Genomic DNA, 15,634 nt, shown 5'->3' on the forward strand with positions numbered 1-15,634 from the left:
GTATCGAGAGGGTGGTTCTATATAGCTGCCAGACTGTTAGGAATGGTAGCATTTGTATAAGAGATATGGATGGGATTTTTGTTATTTCGGTGGCGTGAAATCTTGCGTTTGATATGCCCGCATACATCATTTGATCTTTGGACACCATGCATGATATATGGTTGAATTTTTGTGCACTTTTGATGGGATATACGTTCATGTTCGAGAGGTGTGCATTGAATTCTACATGAGCCGGTATATTGTACAACTATCCACAAATAGTACACCAGCATGCGCACAACGACGATGCCATCTCTCATCCCTAATTCTCGCTAGAGTAGTCCAATATACGAAGTCTGCCCCATTCCCATGCCCCAAATCCATCATATAGTCTATACATACAAAACCCCCTCCCCCAATTCCACCCATCTAACAAGCCACAATCTCACCCATATCAATATGCGCCCCCTCCCACCTCCCCCCCTCCTCCACATCACTCGGCACCGGCGCGCTCGTCCCCTGTCCCGCAACCGGGGAATACATATACCACGCCTTCAACGCCGCAATCGCGGCCCTCGTCTTCGCTTCCCCCAGACTCGCACCCGCCGCCTCACCAAGCTTATCCTTCCCGCTAAAAATCCCAACCACATACACCGGATGTCTGCTGTTCCGTCCTGTCTCGCTCAGCAGCCTGGCGACGGGGAACTCAAAGTCCTCGCGCGCACACAGCCGCGACAGATCCCGCGTCGCCGTCTCGAACACGAAAAGCTTCTCGATCGCGAGGTGCCGCGATAGGACGTGTGCGCGGATAAACGCCTTTGCGGCTGCGCGACCATTGTGAATGTACACTGCTCCCACGAGAGCGCGCACGAAGTTCGCATGTGCCGCCTCCGAGGTCTGCGCCCCAGCCAGGGAGAACTTGCTGACCACATCACCGAACTCGTCGTCGTAGACCACACGACTGCTCAGTCCGCGACGGTAATTCTGGTCATCGTTCGGACGCCCCGATGTCGCGGTCGGGAGCTGGTTTCCCGGTTTCAGCTTGGAGAACTGGAGGAGTCCCGGGTCGACTTCCGACCCGGGGGCGGCGGCGGACTCGACACCCCATTCTTGGGCGAGCTTGGAGAGCGTGGCGGGGCCGACGTAGGCGTTCATTGAGGCGAAAAGGACGGCCATGGGGAGGCGGGGGTAGGTGCATAGGATCCACTCTGAGACGTGGAAGGAGAGAAGCGAGGAGCCTACTAGGGCGAGGGATGCGTTATTGAAGTCTCTCGCCGCGTCGGCGGAGGGGTCGACGAGCGTCCTCGCCAGCGTTTCCACGGGGAGCTTCGCGGGGAGGCTTAGACGGGCGTGTAGTGCGGCCAGCTTGGCGGAGGTGTGAGCCGCGCTGGGTAGGGGTGATGGGAAGGACTCCTCGGGTGCTTGGCGGAGAGGGTTGAGCGATTCATCTTCAAAGAGAACTTCGTCTGCTGCGGCGGCCGCGCTCGACAGTTGCCTCGTGCTGGCAATGCCTCGTACGAGCTGCTGCTGTTGGCATTGTTGGCGCTGCTGTCGGATGCAGCAGGGTCTTGCAGTCCTCCTTGCCAACAGCTGGCCCGTCCATTTCTCAGCCACCCGTAAACTCTTCATCGGGTATAATGTATATGTCCTCCTCTTGTACGTCCCCGCCGGTCCGGTATGATAACTTCGTAAATGGTCGACTTGGGCTCGGGCGGTTGGGCAAACTGCTGCGGTAGGAGGAGATATGCGCGGTTCCCAATAATTTTTAAAGCTTGCGAGAAAGATCTCGTGCCTCAATTGGGTGATGACTAAGCGGACCGGGAAGTCCCTCACCACCTCCAATCCAACCTCATCCACTGAATTTCGCGTTGGAGCGGAACATCAACCACCACGATTACAGCCGATTCATCAAGATGGTAAGTTCAATTCCACGTCTGCGATATGTGGGATGCGTACTAATTTTTATTAGGGTGGCGGCGCAAAAGTTCCGTACGTTTGCGAGCTCTCTCCACGACACGATTTCGCGAGGGCAATCAACTAACCAACTATTTGTAGATACCCCAAGCACGTCTGGTCACCAGCTGGTGGCTGGTACACGCAGCCTAAGAACTGGAAGGTCAACACCGCGGTGATGTTGACTGCTATCTTCGGAGTCACGGCAATGGCATGGAAGTTCAGCGCCGAGAACGAGTACCGGACGAAGTTCCCAGAGCAGGGACGCTTCTACCCAAGTCGATAGTATGTGCAATCTCTTGCCGCAGCATGCATTGAATACCGCAATGGATACTAACGGGATATAGCTGGAGCAAGCAGATTATTGAGCACGAGAAGGATGTCAAGGAGGGGAAGAAGTCCGCATAAGATGTTGGATGGCTGTGTTTGTACATATTCGGAGTCGCATCAAGGGTCATAGACGAAGGGACAATATTAGTAAAAATACGAGAAATATCTTGACAAACAAAGATACTTCAATTGCTAAAGCTATGTGACTGTCACGCTCTACAACAACCCCATGCAACCCTGGTATCAACAGAGAGGCACACCTATCGATACAAATATAAACAAAATCCGCCGAGAAAACCTATCTAACCGGCATGCTCTACAATCTCACTAATAAGCTGGCCTTTCTCATTAATATAGGTGCGGATCTGCTCCGGTAGCGCGACCTCTTTGAAGTCGCCCTCTTCGCCCTCAATGATATTCAGGTTAACACTCGAGGACTTGCTAGAAAAGACCTCCGTTTTCATGCTATCCTTGCCCAGGTACATCTGGGCGCCGTCGACCTGGTCGAGAAGAATAGTTGGCAGTGTGCCAATAACCTGCAATGCGAAGTTGGAGGACTTAACAACGTCAACGGACGAGACGAGAGAGTCGATGATGAGAGACAGGCGGGGACAGTTGTCAATCGAAATGGCATTGGCCTTTCCATTGATTCTAATAGTGGTCTTGCTGCACCTGCTGATGAGGATGGATTGAGAGATGGAAGCTTCAATCTCAATCATCTCAGGTTCGTTATCGAAGTGCTCGATAATCCACTTGTTCCCATCGAGCTCCTTCTTCGGGGGCTTCTTGGTTCTCAGCGACTCTGGCTTTGGAGTCTTACGTGGCGCAGGGCTCTTGTTGCGCGCGATGGACGACGTAGGGCTCAGGCTACTCTCGCTCCGGTCTGGGACGATGGAGCTAGCACGCAGCGACGGGTTCTTATGTGTCATTTCGTTCGCGCTTACTTTCTTAAGACCCTTAGTCACTGAATCGCCCTTGTTCAGTTCGGAGAAAACCGCGCCAATTCCCTCTACAGCAGCTGCAGGTTTCGCTGCCTCTTTGATATCGAATTTTGGCGCTGGGCCTGGTGGAGGTGGAGGGGGTGGTGGCGGTCCTCCTGAAGCTGCAGACGACGCTTGAGACGAAGAGGGAGATGACGCTGGAGTCTGGCTAGGAGTCGACTCCCTCGAGCTAACAGTCTTCATGGCCTCCTTCGGGCTGACACCGTTCGCATTCCACGTCAATCCGTGGGGGAAGGTGGACTTGACATATGCGCTCAGGTCCTTGAATATTTGATAGTAAGATTGGATCCATTGAACTTGTTGCGGGTCCCTCGCTTCTATTAGTATGCCGTAACGACCTGACATCGTGGCAAACTCACTTGTCTTTAAACTCTTTCAGGACTCTGTTTCCAAAGTACTGAGCGGACCCCAAGCTCTCATCAACATGCTTGAACGGCTTGTTGTCAATTGTGACCCAAGCGATGACCCCTATACTCTCAGCAACAGCACTGAGCTGGTTCGAGAGTTCCGAGCCACGGTTCGCATCCTTTACATCGACAACCGTTCTAATCTCTTGCTGAAGAGGCTTGAGGAGCTCCATATACTCGCTCCCAGCCGAGTCGGGTTTCTTCGACATTGTGGAGATGAAGAGCAGCGTGCGCTCATTCTGGAAGACCTTTGCGACTCGTGCCGCCTGAGCCGCAATAGCGCCGCCTATTTCATTACTGAGGTCGACATACTTCTTGACCGAAGTGTCTAGGAAGGTATCAAAGTCCTCCACCGACTCAGGCACTGGGTCATGCGCTGGCTTGGGTGGAGAAGTAGTATTCGCTGCGGCAGCGGCGACTACCGGAGCCGGAGCAGCAGCAGCAGCAGCACCAGCTGCGGGCCTCTTGCTCCCCGACGCATCGGGGGTTCGAGTGGTTGTGGAATCGTCGCCGTTTTCTTTTGGTGTTGACAACGATGCTAGGTCCTCGAAGGCCGGTGTCACCAAATCCTCCAACCTAGATGTCGCAGCTTCCAACCTGTGAGCCAGTCTAATTAGCCTGTCGTTCATCCTGGTTGACCAAATTGGTCTCCTCGGAATATGAGTGGTAGGCTGCGCCCGTAGTTGTTGTGCTTTGAAGACGGGAAGAGAGAGAATTGAATGGGGATTACCTCTTAACGAGAGTTGTCAGGTTATTCATGTTGGTAGCCATCTTGTGTAGCTCTGTTGTACGGAATGATTTGAAAGAAGGAAGGCGCAGACAGACAGTTGGACAGGGCAGACGGTTCTTGGCCGACGTATGCGTCGTAACTGTAACGTCAAAAGACAACAACTGCAAGCTTTATGCAGGAAAGCGCGATGATATATGTTGACTTATGTAAAGATATAAAGATATAAAGATATAAAGATATATACTTTCTAACAGCGAAGAGAACAATTGTCAATGTCGTAGGCTGACATTGAGTAAATAGTAGCTCGTCGGGCCACTCTTTGTAATTAAACGGAAGTTCGGCGATATATTTATTCCGGCCTCCTGAAGGGCTGAGTGGGAGCCTTGCGGCTTTGTGGGTGGTGGGCCCAGCAACTAAATTCTGCCCCGCCACAAATAAAACCCTCAGCCTTGTCGCCGCCGCCGTCGTCGTCGTCGTCGTCGTTGTCGTCGTCGTCCGTTGCTTTCCCCTCTACTGTAGAGTTGAGCTCTATAACTTCACGATAACAACGATATTAACAGAAAATGGTCACCGCTATGGACGTGGAGGAACCCAACCCAGATCAGGAGATAGACTTTTGCACTCTTGGAATGTTCATTCTTGGTAAGCTGCTGTGTTTATTCTGTCTGTTCTCCGTCTATCCTCCCAGGCGGATACCACCATCGATTATACAGCCAGGATGCATAGATACCCTTGCCTACATATGTGAATAGTTTGGGATTCTGGAGACTCTGCTATACGTTTCATATAAGCCAGTCTCGCCTTTATAACTTAATGTTCATCTACTATTGCCCCTCATCCTCTCATCTCCTGTCTGGAAGAATGATTTTCTCCGTTCGTCGGTAGACGGATGATCTTGAGCTCTCTTAAAAATGACTTTTGGTGGATTTGAAAGGAGTGCTACTGCAATCCAGCCTGGAATTTATCTATTCATTCCCTTGGCCGCTGGCTACTTCAGAACACGTGTTTGCCATCCCAACCCCTCTAACAGCTCACAGATGAAATACAATACCCCCTCCCCAAACCACCCCAACACAACATCCTCGGCGGCGCCGGCGCCTACTCCGCCCTCGGCGCCCGCATCGCCTCCCCCGCCCCCCTCCTCTCCAAAAAAGTAGGCTGGATAGTCGACCGGGGCTCCGATTTCCCCCCCCCCCTCACCCCCCTCCTCAACACCTGGCAAACCTCCTGCCTCCTGCGCACCGACCCCACCCGCCTCACCACCCGCGCCTTAAACAGCTACTCCTCCCCCACCGACCCCCAGCACCGCGCCTTCCGCTACACAACCCCCAAGCTCCGCCTCGAGCACAACGACCTCCTCGACTCCCCCGTCCTCCTGCACGCCAAATCATTCCACCTCATCTGCTCACCCACCCGCTGCATCAGCCTCGTCACCAACATCCTCTCTCTGCGCAGAGAAACCCTCTACCCCCTCTCCCCCCCCAAACCGCTCTTCATCTGGGAACCAGTCCCAGACTGCTGTCTCCCCACCGAGCTTCTCTCCACCACCGCAGCACTCGGATACGTCGACATATGCTCCCCCAACCACTCCGAGCTCGGCACCCTGATGAGCTCCCCCGCTTCCCTCCCAGATGGCTCCGTAGACCGCACGTTCGTCGAGGACGCGGCGGAGATGCTATTAGCGTCCATGCCCCTCTCCGCAGTCGCGATCATCGTCCGCTGCGGCGCGGACGGGTGCTACATCGCGCAAAACGGGGGACGCTCAGCCCCAACACACCCGCGCCCTACACCGTCCTCAAACTCGAACCTCGCGTCCCCTCCTCCCCCTCCCCCGAAGAAAGCGAAGAAAATCTGCGGTGGGGGACTGGCGCTCACGGCGGATATAGACATGATGTCCCTCTTCGCTGATATCCCCTCCTCCCCCCCCTCGCCCACTTCCACTTCTCCCACCTCCTCCGAACCGGAAGAAGACGACCATTCAACCCGCGACTTCGGCCTCTCGACGTGGCTCCCACCCTACCACACCTCTTCTGAAAAGGTCATCGATCCCACGGGAGGCGGAAACGCGTTCCTCGGCGCCCTATCTATAACGCGCGCGCGCGGGGCGGGGCTGGAGGAGGCGGCGCGGTGGGGGAATGTGGCGGCAAGTTTGGCGATTGAGCAGGTGGGGATGCCGGTTCTTAGTTTTGATGAGTGGGGGGAGGAGAGGTGGAATGGGGTGGATGTGGGGGAGAGGATGAGGGAGTTGGAGGGACGGCGTGGGGTGGGGGATGAGGGGTTGGCGGGGCGTATGGTGGGTGTGTCAATATGAGAGGTTGGAGGTTAGTTGATGGGGAAGGAGATGGGCGTTTGAAGGGGAGTTTTGGGTTTTTTTTGAAGGTTTGAAAGAGAGAGGGTGGGTGGGTTGAATTCGTGATACTACCATTCTTGTGTGTCTGCTTGCTCCAAGGCGCCTTAGCGTTGAAAAGGCGCCTTGGAGCAAGCAGACACACAGACAAATAGATAGACAAATATATTTGATTCTTAGTTCACACATCCCCCCTACCGTCGTTCGTCTCCGTGCATGCAGCCCCAGCGTCTTCTAACGCCGCAACGCCCACCGTGGGCCAAATTTCAATAACGCCTTCCCATCCCCTATCATCTCTTCCTACCGTGGTGTCCCTCACATGTGTCGCATCTCAACTATCATCACCTTTCGTAAAAATCCCAATTACATCCCACATCCCACCGCATCCATCCGTCCCACATCCAGGGTCTTAGATCTTATAAACCATCTCCCCATCCGCAAACCTATCAATCGTCCATTAGTCTCCATCTCCAACAAACTTCCAAACCCCCTACTAACAGGAAAGGGCCAAGAAAAGGGGAATACTCACATAATCTGATTCAACCCATCCATCCTCCTCAACCCCGCCACCACCTCCCCCCTCCCAAACACCCCCCCCCCAGCCCCCACACTCTCCCTATTAACAGCAACAACCACATCCCCCACCTCCGCCGCATCATCCGCAAACAGCGGCCCACCAACCACCTTCCCCAACGCCGCGCGGAAAACTACAAACCTCGCATCACTGATCCCTTCTCCCTCTTCCTCCTCGTCGTCGTCATCCATAGCATCCGCATCCGGCGCAAGCGACAACGCCGCCGTCCCGCTCGCTAGATCTGCAGTCGACTCCCTCGCAGCCTGGGATTGCGACGCCGACGCCCTCGTCCTTGTGGTGCGGGGGGAGGCGGTATACACCTCCTCCTCACTCTCCTCGCTCGCCTGTCTCGCGCCGCGTTTTGGCATCGCTCTCGTCCTCGCTGTACCGCGTGTCGACGGCGCAGTCGCGCTTCTAGAAACAGGCGTCTCGTCCTCGTCATCATCGCTACTATCTTCATCACCACTGCTCTCCTCATCCACGACCCTCGTCTTGCGGCGCTTCCCGCGCTTCTCGTCTTCAACTACTTCCTTAAACAGCGCGAAGCGGAGGATCCCCTCCGCAGCAAGGGAATCCCGTTCCTCCACCATGGGACTCAGTCGTGCCTTCGCGTGCGCGGTGGCGAGACGAATAAGCGTCTCCAGCGTCCTCACCGTCATCGGCGAAGTCTTGCGCTGGTTCCCCGCCATATCGTCATTACGCAGACTAACGTAGACCTCCGTGATTCGCTCGATCGCCTCCTGGGTTAGCTGGGGCTTGATCCGCGTCTTGGCGTATTGGATGTACTTCTTGACGAAGGGGATGGAGAGGACTTCGATGCGTTTGTTGGCGCCGCGGCCGCGGGTCAGGGTCACGCCGGAGTGCAGCATGACGTCGAATTTCTCGAAGACGTCCGTGGGTGCGCCGACGGAGGCGTCGTTCGCGATTCCGACGCCGAGGGTCTGGCCGCCGGATTCGCGCACAGGGGCGCCTTCCTCGGTGCCGGGCTGGCGGTAGCGGTGCATGCGCAGGACGTGCTCGCTGACTTGGCGATCGCGCTTATCCTCAATATCATCCGTGACGATAAACAGCAGATCGAAACGCGACAGCAGCGAGTCGGGCAGGTTAATGTTCTTATGCGGATCCTTGTGCGTATCATACTGTCCGTAAATCGGGTTCGCGGCCGCCAACACGGAGCAGCGCGCGTTGAGGGAGGTGTGGATCCCGGCTTTGGCGATGGTGACGGTCTGCTGCTCCATTACTTCGTGGATGGCGACGCGGTCAATGTCGGACATCTTGTCGAACTCGTCGATGCATACGACACCGCGGTCGGCGAGGACCATGGCTCCGGCTTCGAGGCGGCGCTCGCCGGTTTCTTGGTCCGTGGTGACGGCGGCGGTGAGACCGACGCCCGAGGAGCCGCGGCCGGTGGTGGCAATGGCGAGGGGGGCGGTGTTGAGGACGAAGCGGAGGAGTTGCGATTTGGCGGTCGAGGGATCGCCGACCATGAGGATGTTGATGTCTCCTCTTAGATGCGTGCCGTTATCGAGGTTCTTCTCCATACCGCTTAGGAGCATCAGCAGAATGGCTTTCTTGATGTAGTCGTGTCCGTAGATACTAGGTGCCAAACTTTGCGAGAGTAGCTCAAAGACGTTCTTCTTCTTGGAGATCTTGTTGATGTTGCGGATATCTATGTCGGTGATTGTTGCCGTTGCGATGCCGCCGCCAGATTTGGAGGATAGTAGGATGATATTGTTGGCTAGCACTACCGTCTTGAAGAGCGCGTTGTTATGCGATGTATTGCGGTTTCCGAGGGAGCGGAACGTGCCCACAAGCTGGATGCGATCTCCCGGCTTCACCATGTCCACCAGATCATCATCAACAATCACATCCACACCCCTAGGCAGCTGTCCCGCCGGCGCCTTCTCCGGCATCTCCTGTATACTAATCGTCTGGTGATCCCTGTACGTCGACAAACCATACTCCGTCGTAAGCGGATTCCCATGCTCATCCTCCTGCGGATACACGCTACTCGTCGACGCCTGGCCCATCGTCATCGTCTGGTCCTGGTACGTCCTAAAGTGCATCTTCTCCTCTTTCTCATTATAATGAACCGATTTCACAATCTTCGGCCGCACCAAACTGCATTTCGTCACGATACCCTCAAGGCTGACCATCCGGTTCAGATGCGACGAGTTGATTGTGCGAGGGTTGCAGGCCAGGTGGCCGAAGGAGCCAGCGAAGGCGCAGTAGTACATCGTCTCCTCGTCCGCCTGCTTCTTCGATATGTTTGGCATCGTCGCCACGACATTCTTGAGCGCCTTGTCAAAGGCTTGTGAAAAGTCAAAGGGCTGGTTAAGCAGGCCCTCTGCCAGCTCGACGTTGTGGTCGCGCACGATGTCGATGGAGACGACGAGGCGGCGCTTCCTTTGCTGCAGCATGAGGATGATCTCGGAGCGGTAGCTGCGCGCTTGGTGGTCATCTGGGAGCTGTTAGATTCACGCTCGCCAGTAAGTAATCAGCAATCTCAAGACGACATACTAGGATCAAGAAACTCCTCCGCCTGGCGGATGCGGTCCTTCACCACTTCATCTCTCAGCTCCAAGCCGTTCATGATGGGCGATTACGAGCGAGGGATAGGCAAACAGGGCCGGGTATTCGCTCCTCAGAAACCGACTTGGAATATTCTGCCAACAAGAGATGCAGTAAACTTGGTCGTTGGTTGTGGCGGTAATTTACTTCCGAAGTTGTTCCTTCCATGGGGGCATTTGAAGTTGGTGGATAGGAGATTTGACGCGACGCGCTTAAACCCAAGACGCGTTTTCCCGCGTAAAGTGGTGTCTTGGCCAGCCGAGAGACGCACCCCACCAAAACTGCGCACTAGGTCACATGACGCCACCGTAACATAAATCCTACAGCGGCTTACAATACTGTACCTTTAAAACAAATCAATTTCTTAGTTTAGTACTCGACTATAATGTAAGTTAGTCTAATTCCTCCTCTAGGTCGTCTTGGACAATTTACTCTTCAATCGCCCGTGGCTCGACTTTTTGTTGCTTTCTGTCGGGTGGCTTCCTCGGCCTCTTCCTCGGCTTCTTCCTCGGCCTCTTCCTCAGCCTCTAGAACCTGCACACGTAGTTCCTCGGTAGATGCATTAGCTAAGTTGTGGATATATATTTTGTTGTCCGTGTGTCCAACACCGTACAAAGGTCTAACGCTGTTCCTAGTACAGTATTTGCTCTTCGCCATGTAGCAAAATTAGGTGGGCTACTATTCTGAAAGACGGTATCAAAAATATCGTGTTGTGTTGGTGTTTTAGGTCGGCATCTGCAGTCGTCACGTTAGATGTTAGAAGCGTAACCTCTTGTATTATGCGCTACGGTTGCAGTGGTTGTAATCCTGCGCCTCTCTAAGCTGAAAAGAGCTTCTTCTTGCTTTTATCTATGTGGTTAACTATCCGCTTTCTGGATGCGCGTGAGCTGTGCTTCATTAAGCGGCGATAGTGCGGTTGTGAGGCATTTGTCCCAAAAACTGCAACATCGAGCAGCTACAACACTTTGTGATTCGATCCGTCTTCCTAGTCGTACTTGTATTCGATGACTAGGTGCGTAGCCACTGTTAGTAAGGGTTGGTAAGGACTTTTATCCACTTTACGAGGGTTTTCTCTTGCTACAGACCATTAGAGGTTTTCAATTGTTGAGTTGTGGTTGGGTATGCGAGACCAACCAGGTTGTGGTAGACGACTTACACGTGACTCCCCTCCCCCACCAGATATCATCCCCAATCCCCCTCCTCCCTTCTTCCTCCCCCATCACCAACTTCACCCCCCCAATCCGCCCACCATGCCTTCCTCATCCTCACCCTTTAACCTCCAAACCTGCGCCCGCCCCAACATCCTCGCCCTCCAACCCTACCGCTGCGCGCGCGAGTAAGCCTTTCCCCTCCAGCCCCCCCCTCAATCCCCCAATTAACCCCCCCTCCCAGCGACTACAAAGACGACGGCACCAACATCCTCCTCGACGCCAACGAAAACGCCTTCGGCCCCTCCCTCCCCCCTCCCTCACCAGCGCCGACCTCTCCCTCAAGACTCTAAACCGGTACCCCGACCCCCACCAACGCCCGCTGAAAACCCTCCTCTGCGACTTACGCAATGCGTCACCACCCCACCCTCCTCAACACCAACGCCCACGCCTCTAACAGCCGAGAACCTCTTCCTAGGCGTCGGAAGCGACGAAGCAATCGACGCCCTCCTGCGCTCCTTCTGCGTCCCGGGACGGGATAAGATCCTCGTCTGCCCGCCTACATACGGGATGTACACCGTCTCCGCACACACCAACGACGTCTCCCTCGTCTCCATCCCGCTCCTCCCCGCGCCAACATTCGGCCCCGACGTCCCCGCCCTCTCCGCCGCGCTCGCCGCAGACCCGACAATCAAGATCCTCTACCTCTGCTCCCCCGGCAACCCCACCGGATCCCTCATCCCCCCGGCGGATATCATCGGGTTACTCAACCACAAGACATACAACGGTATCATAGTAGTAGACGAAGCCTACATCGATTTCGCACCCCCATCCTCCTCCGCCGCGCCGCTGGTCACTGCTTATCCGAACCTCGTGGTCCTGCAAACCCTCTCCAAAGCCTTCGGACTCGCGGGCGTAAGACTCGGAGCCGCGTTTGCGGCCAAGGAGGTAGCGGGGTTAATGAACGCCCTGAAAGCACCATATAACATCAGCACGCCCACCAGCATCCTCGCCTCCGCCGCCTTGTCGAAGGAGGGGATCGCCGAAATGGAATCCTCGCGCGCGCAAATCGTTAAGCAGCGCGAACGGCTCGTTGCTGCTCTCCCATCGATCAAGGGGGTTGGAAGGCTGAGAGGAGGGGAGGCGGCGAATTTCCTGCTGTTTGAGATATTGAATCAGAAGGGGGAGCCGGATAATAAGGTCGCGAAGGGCGTTTATGAGAAGCTTGCGGTGGGGAGGGGAGTTGTGGTGAGGTTTAGAGGAACGGAATTTGGGTGTCTTGGGTGTCTAAGAGTGACGGTTGGGACGGAGGAGGAGGTGAGTAGGTTTTTGAGTGAGATTGGGAAGGTGGTTGAGGAGGTGTGGGGGGAGGTTGGTGCGTGATGGATTGTGGTGATGGATTTGGAAGATGAGAAAAGAGAGGGTAGAATCTAGATATCAGATCAAAAGACGAATAAGAACCATAACTTCAAGTACTTTCAATAATCACATACACATTGAAAGACCAAAAGTATAAAATAAAACGACTCCATTCCCTATCCTCCCAATCTAGAAACCTCCCCCAATCTTCCTTCCCACGGTACCAGCTACCTAGTCACCTAACAGCAGCCACAAAAAAAAGCAACCAGCAACCAGCACGCACACACCAAGCAGTGAATTAAGTCCCGTTCCGTCGTTCGTTCCCTTGGAAGAAAAATATCAACCATCCATCCTCCTCCAATTTTTCGTCGCGGCAGAGAGAGGAAAAACGTTAAAAGTCGTCGCGGACAAAGATATAAGCATACACCTTCTCTTCTTACAACACCCCCCCATCATCCCCACTTCCCCTTCACTCTTCACAAACAAACAACCTCTCTAAGAAAGCAACTCCTCCTCCCTCAACCCCGCCGCCACACCAGCAACACTCGGCACGCCCTCCCTCGCCAGCCCATCCTCCCCAACATTAACCACCTTCTTCGGCGCACTCGGGAAATCATCAAAGCGCAGATCCGCCACCGCGTCCGCAGCTGAGGAAGAGAGGCCTTCAGTCTTGAGTGCCGCGCCGGGTGGGGGGATGGCGTAAGTTGGCAGGGTAGCCGGGATGGTGTTTGAAGCGGTAGTGGAGGGGGTGAATGAGTCGGTGGTGGCTGGGATGGAAGATGTGGTGGTCGAGGGGGCGAAGGAGCCAGTCTCCGGAACCTTGGGGAAGGACTCGGCGGATGGGACCTTGGACTTCTTGGATGAAGTACCAGCGGGGGAGAAGGACGAGGTAGATGGGACCTTAGACGAATTGACACCGGTCGTAACAGCTGGCTCAGCCGACTTCCTGTCCGCAGGCGACGAGCTGCGCGCGCGTCCGATGATCTCCTGTGCCTTGGCTGAGTAATCACCGACGTACATCTTGGTAGTAGCAGCGGCGTTGCTAGCATGCTGGCTGGCCATCTGGCGCACCTGCGTAGTCTGGGCATTGACAATCTGGGAGAGCTGCTCGATTTGTCCGTCGATGAGGGCCTTGTTGGTAGTATAAACCAGAGGGCCGAGGAACAGAACCGAAGTTCCGATGAGAGCGAGGCCCCAGAGAGGCACGATCTTAACGAGGTGGTAAGAGATGAAAGCCGACAAGAGAGCCGCGCCAGAGGCCAAGACATTCTCGGCGAACAGAAGGCGCTGCGACTCGATGACGAAGAAGTTGATCAGCTCATCCAAGTCGCCAGTCATCGAATCCAACGTCGCCTTGGGAACGGTATAATACTTCCTCGGCCGAATCTGCGCCGTGAATCCCGCATTGAACAGCGCGCGCCCGGCCACCTCCGCGGCAACAGTAACACCAAGCGCCATCCACGTCAACTTCAGTCCATAGCGGAGCAGGTCCAAGTAGCGCGCTGCGAAGATGAAGACCACAGTCGTGGCGTAGGCGAGGGCCGACGCCCGGGGGTTCTCCCAGCTAAAGAGGGAGCCGAAGAACGAGTGGTAGTGCGTTAGGGGCTGGCCGGTGGCAGTGCGCGTAGCGGGCGTCTGGCGCTTGGCAGACAGGGCGGAGAGCTCGGCGGAGGTCTTGGTTGCTTCGGCTTTGACGCTTTCGGCGACGGGACCTGGGAAGGGGGGGGGGTGGTTAGCTATGACCTCATTGTTTGTTTTTATAGGCGGAAGGGGTGTGTTACCCTGAGCGAGGGCTACTTTGTCGTTCTTCTTGGAGGAACGGTTTGTGGTGGTGTTGGAGGCGTCGGAGGCACCTGGATGGGGGGATTAGTTGATGTTGTTGTGGTGATGGGAGCTGGAGAGATGGAGGTGTCTGTGACGTTATCAGTAAAGGGAAGCTTTTGGGGGATGGGGAAGCTCCGTACCTCACCGTTGGTGAAGGTGTTGGCGGCGTTTGTGCCTGTACTCAAGCCCTCGGTGGAGGGGATGGTCGGGTAGGCAGCAGAGTCGGTGTAGGAAGACATGTTGGAGGTCGTGGGGTGGATTTTGTTGCTTTGTAGTCGAACAGCGACGGCGAGGGAGCTATATAGCTTTACTCTCTCTGTATCGAACAGAGACGATGGAGTTGGAGACGGCAAGAGCCTGTCAAAGAGTCGTAGAGATAGAAGAGATTGTTATAGCGAGTCCTCTGGTATGACTCTGGTGAGTTTAGGAGATCTGTTGACGGTGGAAGGGAGGAATTTTTGGAGATGTTGTTTCGGAGGAGTTGTTTATGTGGGAGGAGGGAAAAAGAAAGTTGCCCGGTTGTGGTGGTGTTGGCAGGGAAAGTGGGAGGGAGGGATGTAATAACAGGTACCTGTTAGAGAGAACGCGAGTATCACAAGCATGCTACATACAGCCGATAGGTACCTGACTACTCTCTAACAGGTACAAGAGTTCTACGATTGACGTACAGGTTTTTGTTATTTTCCATGATGGCGATAGACCAAGCTATGCAGAGTACTTTGCGGTACTTGGGTTCACTAGCATTTCACCAACATTTCACTAACATTTCAACATTTCACTAACTCCTGGAACGCTGGAACGGGCAAGCAAGCACGAGCTTTGCTTTGTGGCTGATACAACCTAGTAGTTACTCCAAGTTAGTGAAATGTTCAAGTTAGTGAAATGTACACTATGCATCTATGACGTGTACGTAAATATACTATGGAAAAGTCATAAAATATCATATTCCACAACTGTTTATCTCCCAAGTACGGTGCCGTGCCCTCACCCACCCCCCTAGCAACAATCTGTGGCGCAACCCTGCTAAATAAGAAAATTGACATGTGATCCAACCGTTATCAAAGGAGTCATCCATCCCCGTTGTGCGATGGGACGCGTGGTCGTGTCGCGAGGACACATCACTGTTCATGTGCTTGTGTTGCCTGGGAGTAAGTTAGGGGAAAGGGGGTGGGGTGTTGTTTGTGAGGACGCATCGGGGCAATGTAAGGCAGTAGGAGGACAGGCTGGAGGACACAGAGGCAGATAGATAGATACCCATCAGACGGTAGAGTAAGGCTGTGATAAAAGGAGACTGAAGAACATGATTCCTGTCCAGATCATAACAGTGTAGTGTAATCCGGTCTCTATAAAAACTCGAGATGCTATCCCCCAGGCCAGCCCGGACACTCTCTCTCCCCCTCACATCCCCCCG

General features: G+C 54.7%; 8 protein-coding genes across 8 annotated transcripts; 4 read left to right on the forward strand and 4 right to left on the reverse strand.

Annotated features, from left to right (window-relative positions):
* Positions 1-408: 408 nt before the first annotated feature.
* VC83_02216 (uncharacterized protein) lies at positions 409-1,712 on the reverse strand (the record flags this gene model as incomplete). Its single annotated transcript, XM_024465883.1, has 1 exon — positions 409-1,712. Exon 1 carries the CDS (start codon positions 1,606-1,608, stop codon positions 409-411), a length of 1,200 nt encoding a protein of 399 aa, XP_024326813.1. The 5' UTR covers positions 1,609-1,712.
* VC83_02217 (uncharacterized protein) lies at positions 1,713-2,443 on the forward strand. Its single transcript, XM_024465884.1, has 4 exons — positions 1,713-1,895; positions 1,949-1,968; positions 2,035-2,217; positions 2,280-2,443. The coding sequence occupies exons 1-4, from the start codon at positions 1,893-1,895 to the stop codon at positions 2,338-2,340; spliced, it is 267 nt and encodes an 88-aa protein (XP_024326814.1). The 5' UTR covers positions 1,713-1,892; the 3' UTR covers positions 2,341-2,443.
* VC83_02218 (uncharacterized protein) lies at positions 2,441-4,641 on the reverse strand. Its single transcript, XM_024465885.1, has 3 exons — positions 4,401-4,641; positions 3,623-4,267; positions 2,441-3,573 (listed from the first exon to the last, which is right to left on the reverse strand). The coding sequence occupies exons 1-3, from the start codon at positions 4,439-4,441 to the stop codon at positions 2,565-2,567; spliced, it is 1,695 nt and encodes a 564-aa protein (XP_024326807.1). The 5' UTR covers positions 4,442-4,641; the 3' UTR covers positions 2,441-2,564.
* A 955-nt stretch (positions 4,642-5,596) lies between these two features.
* VC83_02219 (uncharacterized protein) lies at positions 5,597-6,868 on the forward strand. The gene has a single exon (XM_024465886.1). The coding sequence runs from the start codon at positions 6,007-6,009 to the stop codon at positions 6,709-6,711; it is 705 nt and encodes a 234-aa protein (XP_024326808.1). The 5' UTR covers positions 5,597-6,006; the 3' UTR covers positions 6,712-6,868.
* A 288-nt stretch (positions 6,869-7,156) lies between these two features.
* On the reverse strand, positions 7,157-10,231 carry MCM3 (MCM DNA helicase complex subunit; the record flags this gene model as incomplete). The annotated part of the gene is made up of 3 exons (XM_024465887.1): positions 9,842-10,231; positions 7,277-9,782; positions 7,157-7,190 (listed from the first exon to the last, which is right to left on the reverse strand). Exons 1-3 carry the CDS (start codon positions 9,912-9,914, stop codon positions 7,157-7,159), a joined length of 2,613 nt encoding a protein of 870 aa, XP_024326618.1. The 5' UTR covers positions 9,915-10,231.
* Positions 10,232-11,142: 911 nt separating this feature from the next.
* Positions 11,143-11,393, forward strand: HIS5_1 (histidinol-phosphate transaminase; the record flags this gene model as incomplete). The annotated part of the gene is made up of 2 exons (XM_024465888.1): positions 11,143-11,228; positions 11,285-11,393. The coding sequence occupies 2 exons, from the start codon at positions 11,143-11,145 to the stop codon at positions 11,391-11,393; spliced, it is 195 nt and encodes a 64-aa protein (XP_024326617.1).
* A 57-nt stretch (positions 11,394-11,450) lies between these two features.
* HIS5_2 (histidinol-phosphate transaminase) lies at positions 11,451-12,423 on the forward strand (the record flags this gene model as incomplete). Its single annotated transcript, XM_024465889.1, has 2 exons — positions 11,451-11,454; positions 11,501-12,423. 2 exons carry the CDS (start codon positions 11,451-11,453, stop codon positions 12,421-12,423), a joined length of 927 nt encoding a protein of 308 aa, XP_024326616.1.
* Positions 12,424-12,530: 107 nt separating this feature from the next.
* Positions 12,531-14,743, reverse strand: VC83_02223 (uncharacterized protein). The gene is made up of 3 exons (XM_024465890.1): positions 14,369-14,743; positions 14,181-14,252; positions 12,531-14,111 (listed from the first exon to the last, which is right to left on the reverse strand). Exons 1-3 carry the CDS (start codon positions 14,460-14,462, stop codon positions 12,895-12,897), a joined length of 1,383 nt encoding a protein of 460 aa, XP_024326615.1. The 5' UTR covers positions 14,463-14,743; the 3' UTR covers positions 12,531-12,894.
* Between the last annotated feature and the right edge of the window lie 891 nt (positions 14,744-15,634).

The sequence above is a fragment of the Pseudogymnoascus destructans genome (genome assembly GCF_001641265.1).
Source record: "Pseudogymnoascus destructans isolate 20631-21 unplaced genomic scaffold scaffold_4, whole genome shotgun sequence".
Classification (NCBI taxonomy): domain Eukaryota; kingdom Fungi; phylum Ascomycota; class Leotiomycetes; order Thelebolales; family Thelebolaceae; genus Pseudogymnoascus; species Pseudogymnoascus destructans.